Source organism: Sinocyclocheilus rhinocerous, unplaced genomic scaffold (assembly GCF_001515625.1).
Source record: "Sinocyclocheilus rhinocerous isolate Xijiao unplaced genomic scaffold, SAMN03320098_v1.1 scaffold1292, whole genome shotgun sequence".
NCBI classification, from domain to species: Eukaryota; Metazoa; Chordata; class Actinopteri; order Cypriniformes; family Cyprinidae; genus Sinocyclocheilus; species Sinocyclocheilus rhinocerous.
The window spans coordinates 1,124,717-1,138,145 of record NW_015656599.1 but is presented as its reverse complement, the minus strand read 5'-3'; the positions used below and the strand labels follow the sequence as shown (position 1 = coordinate 1,138,145).

The 13,429-nt window shown below is 36.5% G+C and overlaps 2 protein-coding genes across 4 annotated transcripts in view; both read right to left on the bottom strand.

Annotated features, from left to right (window-relative positions):
* LOC107720376 (GTP-binding protein 2-like) overlaps positions 1 to 4,883 on the bottom strand; it is a 19,102-nt gene extending 14,219 nt beyond the window's left edge. Inside the window, exons 1-6 of the mRNA XM_016528060.1 lie at positions 4,523 to 4,883; positions 3,531 to 3,557; positions 3,263 to 3,447; positions 3,049 to 3,154; positions 1,510 to 1,707; positions 1,227 to 1,401 (exon numbers count right to left, since the gene is read on the bottom strand). Coding sequence (XP_016383546.1) covers positions 1,227 to 1,401; positions 1,510 to 1,707; positions 3,049 to 3,154; positions 3,263 to 3,447; positions 3,531 to 3,557; positions 4,523 to 4,708 — 877 coding nt within the window. The 5' untranslated portion in view covers positions 4,709 to 4,883. The remainder of the gene's footprint in view (positions 1 to 1,226; positions 1,402 to 1,509; positions 1,708 to 3,048; positions 3,155 to 3,262; positions 3,448 to 3,530; positions 3,558 to 4,522) is intronic.
* A 5,206-nt stretch (positions 4,884 to 10,089) lies between these two features.
* Positions 10,090 to 13,429, bottom strand: part of LOC107720374 (chromobox protein homolog 6-like) — an 8,973-nt gene continuing 5,633 nt past the window's right edge. Inside the window, exons 3-6 of one of the 3 annotated variants that reach the window (XM_016528058.1) lie at positions 12,825 to 12,890; positions 12,328 to 12,394; positions 11,220 to 12,206; positions 10,090 to 10,738 (exon numbers count right to left, since the gene is read on the bottom strand). In XM_016528058.1, the coding sequence (XP_016383544.1) occupies positions 10,736 to 10,738; positions 11,220 to 12,206; positions 12,328 to 12,394; positions 12,825 to 12,890 (1,123 nt within the window). In that variant the 3' untranslated portion in view covers positions 10,090 to 10,735. Of the gene's footprint in view, positions 12,207 to 12,327; positions 12,395 to 12,824; positions 12,891 to 13,429 lie in introns of all 3 variants that reach the window. The other 2 variants (XM_016528059.1, XM_016528057.1) reach the window with 2 other exon arrangements.

The following is a 13,429-nucleotide window of genomic DNA, read 5'->3' as shown; positions in this document are numbered from 1 at the left end:
TACCAAGCAAATGAAATCAGTATCAACAAAATTGATCTTTGCAATGCAGAGGAAACACAGAAGCTGCATTAGAAGTGGCATGTAGATGCATTTACACACTGTTTAATGCAGCTCTAAGGGACATTAAATACTTTAACCTGCAGTTACAAATGCATAAATAATGTTTTGATATTTTAAACATTAAACATTGAAAACTGATGTTTGAAATTATTTTTTAAATAAAAAGGTACCTTAAATGTGAAATTAAAACCGCCAGTAGGTGGCAGCAAGTCACTATTAAGTGAGTCATTGTTTTGTTTGCTTTTCGCGATATACTCGAATAATATCAAATCGCACATCGTTAAAACAACAATTACGATATTATTGCAGGCCATACATATCGCACACCTCTATGTTTAGATTTTTATAATGCATTGTCTTCTTATCGATCCACCAGTTCACATTTAAAGCTTTGCGTGTTTGCAGGGTAAAAACATGGGTCGATATTTGCATTTGTCTGAACTCTGAACAAAACATCAGTTTTATTGAAAATGCTCATTCATTCTGCCAGCAGGTGGAGCATTTGGTAGAAATATAACTGTTTCCCCGGTAACTGCTGTACACAAAGCAGGGCAGCACCAGACTTTGAAGGTGCAGCGCTCATGTTTATTCAATGAAATCATAGCCTTTTAAAGTTTAATCGTCACATTCAGCCATATCGCAATTCTGGTCTTTCTGTCCCCAAATTTAAGACCTCTTGAAATCACAGTTAAGACTTTCTTATACAATTTAAGACTTTTTAAGGTCTTAAATTTGATACAACTAAATTTAAGACTTTTTAAGACTTTTAAGACCCACGGAAACCCTGCTGGAGTAAAAATTCGGGTTGAAAATTCAGCTTTGCTTTACAGAAATAAATTACATTTTGAAATGTATTCAAATAGAAAACAGTTTTTTTTTATTATAATATTATCTCACAATATTACCGTTTTTACTGTATTTCTGAATGAATAAATGCAGCCTTGGTGAGCATAAGAGACTTCTTTAAAAGTATTTGAACAATTGTACAGACTCCAAACCTTTGAATGGTAGTGTGAATTCTTTGAATAGTGTAAAATATTGAATTTATTGTAAATATTTAATATATATCGGCCAGATTTAGTTCCAATTTTTATGCCTTACTCATAAAATATGCTCTTAAATCACAACTTTTAAAGCAATAGAAATATATATGCATAAATACTAACCAATGCCAGTATTGGCTCCCACCACCAGCATGGCAAAGTCTGGGCAGTAGCTTGTCAGGCCAAATATAGTGGTCTTCAAGTACTTATAATGACCAGCCAGGTCAATAAAAGTGATCATCTTAGAAGAGCTCTCACAGATCTCCTCTGCTGTACGAGAGTCACTGTAGTTTACAACCTAAAACGATAAGAGAAAGAAAAAAAAATCAAAGCAACAAAAAAATCCCAGTTAATGCACCACTGAAAAAAGTATCATAAATAAAAGTGTACTAAATATCTGTCTCACCTCTCCTTTGCTGTTAAAGCCCAGGATCTCAAAACTGATGCTGGATGTCCGTCCCGTTTGAATCTCATGCAGGTGTCTGAAGAGGTTGAGTCTGGCCCTGCCCCGTCCGTTATCCAGCTCGCCCTGAGTCAACACGCCCAGCAGAGTTGACTTGCCTGAATCCACGTTACCCAGAACAGCCACACGGAGATCCAGGAACTACTCACACAAACACAGAGATCACAATGACCCGACAACACATAATACATCATTAGTTTATTGGGTCAATGACAAATAAGAATGACTATGATGATGAAAAGAAAAAAAACGTTTAATAATCTATTTAAAAAATTTAATTTCATTACTCTAAAAATAGCTGTATAACAACCATGAATAAGTGACAAATACTATATTTAGCCTTAAAAAGGGCCAAATTATTGGATTTATCTTAAGAAATTTACTGACCTACACAGTCACGAAAGTCTGATTTAGTGATATAATTTCATTTTTCTTCTCACATGACAACTAAACAGCGTCCTGTGCGTTATTTATACCCACTGGATTTTAATTGGTAGACAAAAGTTATTATAAATATAATGTTAAAATTCTTTATTTAAAATATTTAATATTTTAATAATCATGTACTTTCTTTATATTATATTTTTGAAAGAAATAATAATAAAAGATTATTTTTATTCCAATAATCAAGTTATTTTCAAGAAGAAATGAGACTATTTCCATAAAAAAATGTAATTCTGAAATGTTCAAAAGTAGGCAAACTCCATAATTTTTTGGTATTTTTAAAATGTAATATTTTTTAAATGTTGTACATTTTTATTTTGTATTTTTTAAGAAATAATAATAAAAAAAAATAATTTCCAATGATTCCAAGTTTATTCCAAGTTTATTTATTCCAGTGATTTTATTCCAAGATATTATTTCAAGAGTATAATCCTTTTTACAGGACCTTTTTCGTAAAAGGAAAAAAAAAAGTAATTCCGAAATTTTAAATGTTCATGTTCATCATAAAAAAGAAGGCAAACTGAAAACAAAACAAAACAAAATTGTTTTTAGGATTTTTAATATTTAATATCTTAAGTCATACTTTTCTAATTTATTATTTTTTTAAGAAATTACAATAAAATATAATTTTATAATAGTTATTTTCAAGAATATATCCTTTTTACAAGACATTTTTAATATTCTAAAAATTTTGTACTTTTCTCTTTAGTATTTTTAAGAAATAATAATAAAATATTATATTATTCCAATAATAAAGTTATTTTCAAGAATTTTAACAAGACCTTTTTCATAAAAAATGTCTAATTCTGAAATTTAAAATATGATCATCAAAAAACCAGGCAAATTACATAATCATTTTAAAACTTTTTTGTATTTTTCTATTCAATATTTAAAAAATGTTGTAGTTTTTATTTAGTATTTTTAAAAGAAATAATAATAATAATAATAATCCCATGCATGACCCAATGACTAAAACCACAACAACCACAATTTACAACAGAAATGAAATGGACACTGATTAAAGCGTCACAAGCTCACCTGCTGGTCATCTGGAACTTTCCGCACAAGAACTTCAGCGATTTTCCGTCGAGCTCTATCGCAGTCCACCTCCCTCTCTCTCAGGAGCGTGATATCGGCTCCAACCCTGCGCAGAGTCACAGAGTCTTACCAAGACAACACAACACGCCTGTAAGCCACTTCTTACACATTGACATTAAAGAAAAACAAATTGGTTGATGAATTCAATACATACTTCTCAGCCATTCTGCGAAGAGTCTTAAGCGAGGCTTTCATATCTTCTTCTGTAAGTCCAACCAGCAGACCATTATCCTCCACCCCAATCTGATACACGGCCTCCCCGCGGCCCTCCTGCAGTCGCCATTTCAACTGCGTGGCCAAGTGTTCGAACCGATACTGCGTGGGGTTTACCAGCTTCAACTGAGTGAACAGAGGATGAATATGCCATTAAATACATATAAAATCCTATAAAAATTATTACTATCAATTTGGTGATTGCATACCTTGTATTCAATGTTTCCCTCTTCAGCCTAAAATATGAAGATATGTGGGCAAAAAAAACAACCAATTAAATACAAATCTAAATGCAGTCTTGCAAAAATCAGTCCTTGCACACAATTCATTTACTGGACAAAATACAACCTTGGAAAAAACTAGAAAATGAATAATAACCACAGTTATTTGGCATTATGGAACTAACTTTTGTTGTTTATTTATTAACTAATTGCTATTTACATTTTATTTGAGATTTTATTTATTTTTTAACAACTATTATATCTACCATAAAATCAACCCAGCATGAAAAGTAGGTCGTTTCAAAAATCTGTTTTCGCCTAAAAAGTGCAGATTCTGGTCTTACAAATCATACAATTATTAGTAGCCTACTGTAGCTATTAGGCCTACTGTATTAAATTAATATTCGCTACCTGTCATCAAAATGAAAACAAAAAGACACAGTTTACATTAAGTAGCTAGTATTAATTCAATATCATTTTTACAGTGGTAATTACATCTCGGAGACGTCTATTTGACGTCTGCATTTACATCTGCAAGACGTATTTTTTAGAGAGTTTGCTCATCTGCAATACGTCTATAGGACGTTTGCTTTTAGATGTCAAATAGACGTCTATTAGATGTCTTTAAGATGTTTATGATTTAAAATGTATGTAAAACTGACATCTGAAAGACGTCTGTCAGACGTTTGTAGACAGCAGATGCTTTCCAGATCAAGAGACCTTTAACAGACATCTTGCAGACGTACGTGTGCTATCTGTACAGTATTTTGGCAGTCTCTTATCAATTTTTGTATATTTAAAATATAAGTCGCCAACAGCTTAACACTGTTACTGTATTAATATTCTAATTAACGATATTAAGATGTAATATATATTATAGGCCTATCTTAATATCGTTAATATCTTAATATCGAATGGTACTATGGTTATTGATATGCAGTACACATGGTTAGCATCCGCCAACACACATCTATATTTACCTCCGGTGGTAGAAACGGCGGAGGCTCGTTGGCCTTCTTGCCCCTCCGTCGCTTCCCTCTTCTTCCTCTTCTTGTGCGGGATTTCTTCTTTGGTGCGTTTTCGATCCGGCTTTCAGCTGCATTCTGTGGGTTGCTCGCTTTCGCTGCAGACTTGATGCTGCAATGGTTTGCAACCTGCGCATCCATAGCTCGCTCGCGTATAAGGGAGAGAAAAAGCTACGGTTTTAATCTGAAATTGTAAATATGTATCCTAAAAACGCACTTCTCTGTTATAAACATGGACAATGCATTTCCTTTCAAGTTATTTACTATTGCACTGGGATACGCGGTCTGGGAGCCATGATGACTGCAGCTACACCCTCCTCAGTAAAGCCCGCCTCCAATACTCGTCAACCATTCGTCATCCCTCTGTTTAATCTATCTATCTATCTATCTATCTATCTATCTATCTATGTGTCAGTCTATCTGTCTGTTTCTCACTCTATCCACCGTCTATCCATTAGTTGTGCTCATGCCTTTACATACAAATATCTAACCTTAAAGGGTTAGTTCACCCAAAAATTAAAATTAGCCCATAAATTACTCACCCTCAAGTCATCCTAGGTGTATATGACTTTCTTCTTTCAGACGAATCCAGTCGAAAGTCTTTGATCTTTCAAGCTGTTTAATGGCAGTCAGCAGGTGTTGCAGTGCTTTCATGAGCCTCACCGGCGCATGCGCAGCGCTGACCTCATACCTCATCTGCCCGGAACTGCTTCTGTGTACAACTGTTGGCGCAAGCTACATTAAAGTGATTATTACGTTTTGAATATGGATATTTTTCTTACAAAAACGCATCGGATATTTTTCTTACAAAAACGCATCGATTCGGCTTTTGTTCACCCCCTGGAGCCATGTGAGACACTTTTTTAATGGATGGGCGCTTTTTATTTCACTTCTTTTGGACTGATGCACTGCAACACCTGCTGACTGCCATTAAACAGCTTGAAAGATCAAAGACAATTTTTAATATAACTCAGACTGGTGAGTTATGCTAATTTGTCATTTATTTTGTCAAGTGTAAGTCTGTCATTAAAGGGTTAGTTCACCCAAAAATTAAAATTAGCCCATAAATTACTCACCCTCAAGTCATCCTAGGTGTATATGACTTTCTTCTTTCAGACGAATCCAGTCGAAAGTCTTTGATCTTTCAAGCTGTTTAATGGCAGTCAGCAGGTGTTGCAGTGCATCAGTCCAAAAAAAGTGAAATAAAGAGCGCCCATCCTTTAAAAAAAAAGTGCCTCACACAGCTACGGGGGGTGAACAAAGGCCTCCCGTAGTGAACTGATGCATTTTTGTAAGAAAAATAACCCTATTTAAAACATAATAATCAATTTAATCTAGCTTGCGTTCACTGTTGTACACGCAAGCAGCTCCGGGCGGATGACGTATGAGGTCGGCGTTGCGCATGCGCCGCTCAGAAGTGATTTAATATAACTCCGACTTCGTTCGTCTGAAAGAAGAAAGTCATATACACCTGGGATGACTTGAGGGTGAATAATTTATGGGCTAATTTTCATTTTTGGGTGAACTAACCCTTTAAGTATGAAGTGGAGTAGGCTATAGCAATATGTTAGCTATTTATTAAAAAAATAAATCGTTATACATTCATCTCCTGCAGGAGGCGCAAGAATATCGTTTTTATGCCTCTCTACAATGACAATTCATTTTAGAGATGTTATGTGGTCATTCAAAATTAATTTGGTGCTCCCATTAAGAATCATACTGATTATGATTATGACAGCAGTATGATTATTTGTGCAGCCAGGAATAAAGACACGTAATTAGTATAAAAACTTCTCAGCTATTAATAGAACATGTGGTGCTCCTGGGTGAAGCCCACTAGATAGCAGAGGCGCACAGATGGAAAATCTGGCGTGAGAACTGTAGTCTAGTGCAGGGGTTCCCGACCACATTTCCAGAGCCCCCCAACACTGCATGTTGTCCATGTCTCCTTAATCAAACATCAGGTGATTCAGATCATCAGCTCAGTAGAGACTTCAAGACCTGAAATGGGTGTGTCAGAGAAAGGAGAGATGGTCTAGTCAAGTAGTTGAAAACATGTTCCCTAGGCCCTGCAAGCAATATCACTACTACCATTGCTCAAATTATTAAAAGTAATAGACCATTTACTTATAAGGGGGAAAAAAATTTAAACAATTAAGAATCAATGAAAACATTTAGCAAATTAACATTTTAATTGCAGAGCACCCTCTAGCAGATTAAACAACACATAGTGGGTAATATTGGTGATTGCTGACTCTTAAAAGCCATACTTCACCTAAAAATTGTAACTGTCATCATTTACCCACCCTCATGTTGTTCCAGACTTTCTCTCTTACTTATAAAAAAAACACACACACACACAAAAGGAGATGTAAAGCAAAATGTTCATGCAGCTCTTTTCCATACAATGTTAGTAAATTGTGATAAATGCTGTAAAGATTCAAAAGTGCAACAAAAAAAGCATAATACAAGAAATATTTCTATGAATTAAATGGGTACCAAAGAGACAGTGTCTTTAAAGTGATTTTATTAAAAGCCTCTTTCAAGAAAAACACAAAGCAACAACAAAAAGTGCAACAAAAAAAGCATAATACAAGAAATATTTCTATGAATGTATCATATGAACGTATGGAATATTTCATGAATCAAACTAGTCTCCGTCCTATAGAAAGTTATAACAGCAGAATTAAATGGGTACCAAAGAGACAGTGTCTTTAAAGTGATTTTATTAAAAGCCTCTTTCAAGAAAAACACAAAGCAACAACAATATTATGACATTTAAATGACCTGTACAATTAGGGTTCTCAAATCATGCACCCGTTACATTACAATGTCATAGCAACAAGTTCATTATCATAATCAGCTTCATCAATGGCATTAACCTTACACATTACCAAACAGATGACTCATATAAATCACACTTAGTTCTGTTTTTTGGGTTCTACATTCTTTCAAACCCCAAGTAGACTAGTACAATTGAACAACAATGGCTATGAAATAAAGGCAGCATGTACCATTAATTTCTACGGCATGGAAAAATTTATAATAATAAATCTTAAAACAAACAAAAAACACATCAGACACTGATATTTGAGGAGGTAACCTCCAGTATACCTTCATCCAAACCATTTTAAACATAATCTCTTCTTGTCTGTGCAGTGAGGGCCCCTGGTGGCTACAAAATACAAGCCCTATTGCATGAAATGTAGGCCACATGTTATCATAGTGCTAAGCTACCTCTTTAGGAGAAAACATCTTGCATTGTTTCACACCACAGTGACATCTATTTTCTAACATTAAAGATGTAAAGGTAAACAAGGACTTGACTGTTTGTATGTGGAACACTTTGTAGGCAAAGATAACAACATCATGGGATTAAACAGAGCAGCTAAAGGCAACACATGCTTCGATATTAGATATTATTGTACAGATGCACCACACGTGGCGCCCTATGTGGGGCAGCACCAGGGATATGTTCAGAACATGAATTATTTCAGACCTGGGATAAACGTATAACTATGATTAAAAATAATAACAATAATAAAATAAAATAAACATTTAAAGAACTTTGAAAAAGAAAAGAAAATTTAGAGTAGGTAAGATCAAATTAATGTCTGGAAGCTGGTAAACTAAAACCATTTAATGTTATTAAAAGAAAGTTATTATATACACACATACACATACTAAAAATATGAAAAGATTTAAAAATTGTCAATATTTGTAAATAATTTGGGGAAAATCTTTTAAAAAAGTCATAAAAATGTTGTAAGGTTTTCATTTCTCCCTAAAGGCACAGTGATAGAGTAATAGTGCTCCATTAGAGGACGACTGTATGACTACAAGTGGAACTTAATTGTGTTCTATAATTAAATCTTATAATAAGGTTTGCCTTTGTCCTCCGGTGGAGTCTGACATTTCATCATCCTTCAGTACAACCAAGTTAGCTGCCATAAACTGTGTTTTAACCTGTTTCTTCAAGCCTAATGTTGCAGGTTACAATATTGCTTGCTGGACTGCCCAAAAAAGCCTAAGCGAAAAGCTTCCCACAACTTTCATAAATTCTGAAATAATAAAATGACACCATGCTGCAACTAAACCATTTAGCTTTCAGTAAAATGCTAAATATTAAATGAAGTTCACACAAACATTGTCATTATGTACTCACCTTCAAGCATTTTGAAACCTTCCTTCAGTAAAACATAAAAGGAGTTATTCAGCAGAATGTCCAAGCCCCTCTTTTCCCTACAATGAAAGTGAATGGTGGCCAAGGCTGTCAAGCCAACTTTTTTCAGTCCATTCCTCACACATAGCAATAGAATGGCTTTAAACTTCTTGAAATACAGCGTACAAGTCATTTGTCTTTTTTGGAGATTTACAGCCCCTGGTCCCCATTCACTTTCACTGTATGTAAAAGAGCATGAACATTCTTGTAAACATACCACAAATTGTTCAGGTTTGGAATGACAAGATGGTGAGTAAATGATGACAAAATGTTCATTTTTGGAAGAACTATTCCTTTAACGTTTAACTACAACTGACAGCAAGTGGTATATCTACTAAGGGTGCACAGATACCATTTTTGTTTAAATAATGTGAATACCAATACTTCCTGCTTAGATAGATAGATAGATAGATAGATAGATTCGTTGCATGGACATTGGTATTGGAGCACTTTTATGAGTACACAGTATCGGACCAATTTCAAAATAAAAGTACTGACACATCCCTATCATCGACTAACTAAACAAGCTAGCTTTATCCCAGGTCTGTATTGTCAATGCTGGCGCTTAGTTGGACCTGCAGACAACATGGGATGAGCTCAAGGGACAACAAAATGCAGTCATCAGCATAACACACAATACACGTGGTCCCGGACTGTATCGTTTGAGAGTGCGAAAGAGCGTTTCATCAACCAAGGCAATCTGTTATATTTGGTATTTTTGAGACCCACTTAATGTAAAAGTCTCTAAATGGTATTTGAACTCCTCCAATCAAGTTCTGAGAGAAATTACCTCTGGTTACCGGCCCCAAAAATACAGTAACTATTACATGAAACCAGGGATTAAAGTTCCGTCGCTACGACGGATTTCCATCATTTCATCTGTCAAATTCGATAATGTATGTTTAAAAGCTTTTTAAAATTTCTATTTAAAACAATATATCTCCACATGAATAAAGACAAATAAGTTACCAATCATATGAAATTAGTATTAATAAATTAATTTGTACTACAGAGGGTGCACAGAAGACGACAAAAGTGGCTTGTAGGTACATTTTCAGACGTTTAATGAAGCTCAGAGGTGGCATGAGTGCAATTAACTTAATAAATTCATGTGGAGATTAATGTTTTAAATATACAATTTTGAATACAGAAATATGATTCAAATAACTAAAATTACACGCTAAAAATGAAACTAAATCCGCCAGCAGGGGGCGGCAAGTCACTGATTTTATCACTGAATCATTCACTCAACTGATTCGTTCGAACGGCTGAATCATTCAGGAATGAAGCAAGTGACTGTCTTTATGAACTGACGGAAATCCGTCGTAGCAACGGAACTTTAATCCCTGTGAAACACAAACTATTGTAGTCAGAAGGCAAATATGAGAAGGTACTTCTCCAATAAGGAAAGTGGGTAGTTGAGTATGTGGAAGGTTTAACGTACAGTACCACACAGCAGATGCAGTCCTCAGCATTCACACTTCAGTTTAGAGTCTCGGCAGACATCTGGATCAGAGCGGAGTTCATGCAGAAGGAAATAACTTAACTGTCCTCAGGATTTTGCAGCTTGGTGCATATAAATACAGTCATGTCTACGCCCGTGTAATATAGCAAGCTCCACAATGACTTGGGTTCTTCATCAGCACAGGAGAAATTTGGTGAAATCAATGCATCATTGTGCGGATACACAATCTTCACCCACACTGGCTGAACTTCCAAAGCAGGAGTGAAGCATCCTGTGCTCAGTATCCCAATGAAAATGGACTTCAGACGATTAGAAATGTCTTGGTGCAACATCTCAAGTCTAAGAAAGCTGTTGAGGTCAGCATTTCTTGGGTGGATTCTGAACTTTAGGTCTGGAGATATGGGAATGACGGTCTCTACTGGACTGGAGGTGACAAGACAAGGTGCAATTACTTGGGAAAAAAGGTTGTAGAAAGACAGGATCACTGGGGAAAAAAGAGGGGGAAGAAAAGCATGAAGTACTACAAAACCATCATAGCATGTTGTTTAAAATGTAGAGGTCAAGGGAAGCACCCCTGCCTTTAAATATTACTTCAATATATCTTAATTTCACCAAAAATACATTTTAATTTCATTAACGCCAACTATTTTAAGGTGCATGAATATCATTATGGCAAGTTCTCATGGGATTTAATGGGCATATATTTTTGTCGGAAAAGTTTAGGGTAACTTTCAAGAGGCAGCTGTGGTGGGACAGGGTGGGTTGTCAGCCTGGCAAGGGGAAGAGGGTTCAGAACCCGCTCCTGAATGGCAGAATTCCTTGATGGTGACTGTGAGAAGGTTTGTGGTGACGTCAGTCACGACTACATTGGTACAGCTGGGTGCCATTTCAGGGTTCCAATCGGGATCCCCCTCTTTTGGCTCCCTATTTTCCTCAGGATGTGGGGTGGTAGTGCGGTCACTAACCTGGCAGACCGAAGCTTGACCCACCTGGGTTCGATGTCGAAGTTTCCGTTTTCTGCCCCGAGAAGTGGCGAGATTTGGAGAGCCCTGGTCTTCATCTTCAAGAGAGGATGACAGGGAGGACGAATAGGAGGGTGAGGAAAGGAGGAATGGTGCAGAGCTGGACTTTGGGGGAGGTTGGGAGGCATCTCTGGAACGTGAGGAGGCTGCAGAGTCCAATTTAGTTGGAGACGTAGGAGCTTCAGGTTGAGTCGGTTGTTTCTGAAGTGAAGGGGAGCTGTTGTTAGACTCACTGAAGCTGGATGGAGAAGGTGGAGGCTGATATTGAAACTTCTGCGCATTAGCAGAGGAATGGCTATCACAGCTCTTTCCTCTGTTTCCACCTCTCCGATTGGCTCCAGAGTTGGATTCTTCATTGGCCATGGAGGACATTGACCCACAGGGGTGGAGCCCAAATGGCTGGCCGTACATCGGGAAGCCCAACATCTTCATAGGATGCTGGAAAGGCCTGTAAGGCATGTCCCCCTGCTTTTTCCCAATGATGCGATTTCGGGATGGGATTTTCGTCCGCCCCGCGAACGACTGCGGTGACCTTCTACTTGTTACTCCACTGTTTTCGGATTTGTCAATGACATTCAGGTTCAAGATTATACGTCCTCGCTTAACCTCCCGCGGTTTGACCTTGCGGTTGAGGATGCGGACAGTTTCAGAGAACGGAGAGATGGGAGGACGGGATGAGGATGTGGATCCAGTGGGGTCGCCTAGGGGGTCAGGTCGTGGCAAAGGTCGTCGAGACATCCTATGACAACGATGGATGTCTTTCTTCAGTTTATGAGCAGCGGCGAGAGAGTGCACTCTGGGGGTTGGAGCGGTGGAGAAGGAAGAGGATGAACTTGCAGAAGAGGAAGAGGCGGGAGGCTTGGCAGTGGTGCGAGGTGGAGTGCGTCGGGTATTTGAGCTTCGAGGTCTATCACCCGCCTGTGCCCGTACCTAGACAGGCGGAGAGCAAATGTGACTGGGAGGTACTAAAGCATCAGACAGAAAGTTTATTTATATTTTTTTCAATTAGAAAATGGAAACATTTCAAGGAAAGTTTTAAGAAAACTCAAACCTTTAGTACAAAGTTTTTTGGTTTAGGTCCACGTTTCTTTGGGCCGTAAAGTTCCTGCTCCCGCTCCCTATGAATTGTGGGACGGCACCATTTAAGCCAAGGAAAATATGACATCACTTTAGTGTCAAGCCTAAACCATAACAATCGAAATGAAAGCCTTTGAAGCATAATGCAAGTCGTCTTTGTTTAAAAATCCACCAGAGAGGCTAGTTTCCAGTCAAACTGGCAGCATAAAGCTGCAAAAATAAATCAAGTGAAGAAAAAGAATAAATGTAAATAATCTTTTCATGGCTCTTACATTGTAAACGTGAACAGTTGGGTATATATATATATATATACACCCAACAAAAATATTTATTCCACATACAGTATGCATATGCATATATATATATATATATATATATATATGCATAATGTACATAGAATAAATATTTTTGTTCTTTACACTTTATATAGAAATGAAGTTTTAACAGTTAAAATCTTTAAGTGACACTCACTTTTGCTCAAAGGCCGTGATGAGTCGATCATCCAGGATGTTCTCCTCTGGTTCCCATGTGCTGTGTCTATATTACAAAACATTTGAAATATTTAAAATGGTAATGGGTTTTTAAGAAATATCAAGGACATCAACTTTTCTCTTTTACCCATCAAGATTTTAGTAATAAAACTGATATATTTATATATGCTGTATTTTTACAGCACTGTATTTTTGCAGTTTATTTAATTAGTTCCATGTGACAAATACATTTTTAAATGTGCCAATTTTTTACATTCTCCATATAGACTGTCAATTCAAATCAGTTCTTCAAAACTGCATGCACAATAATAAAAAAACAAATAAAAATGTAGTTTAAAATAGTTTTAGATGTACAAGTATAGTAGTATATCAAGTCAGAACACAACACTGCTTGAACTTTCAGCTACCCAAAATGCACTTCTGCCATGATAAGGCCTGTTTCACAATGCACACTAAAGTGACACGCAGCAACAGGCACACACACACTTTCTATTCTAAAAGATGTGCTTCCAGAAGTCATAAATCCTCTACCGAATATCATTAATTCATCATTGTCATTAGGATATGTAAAAAAAAAAAAACCTT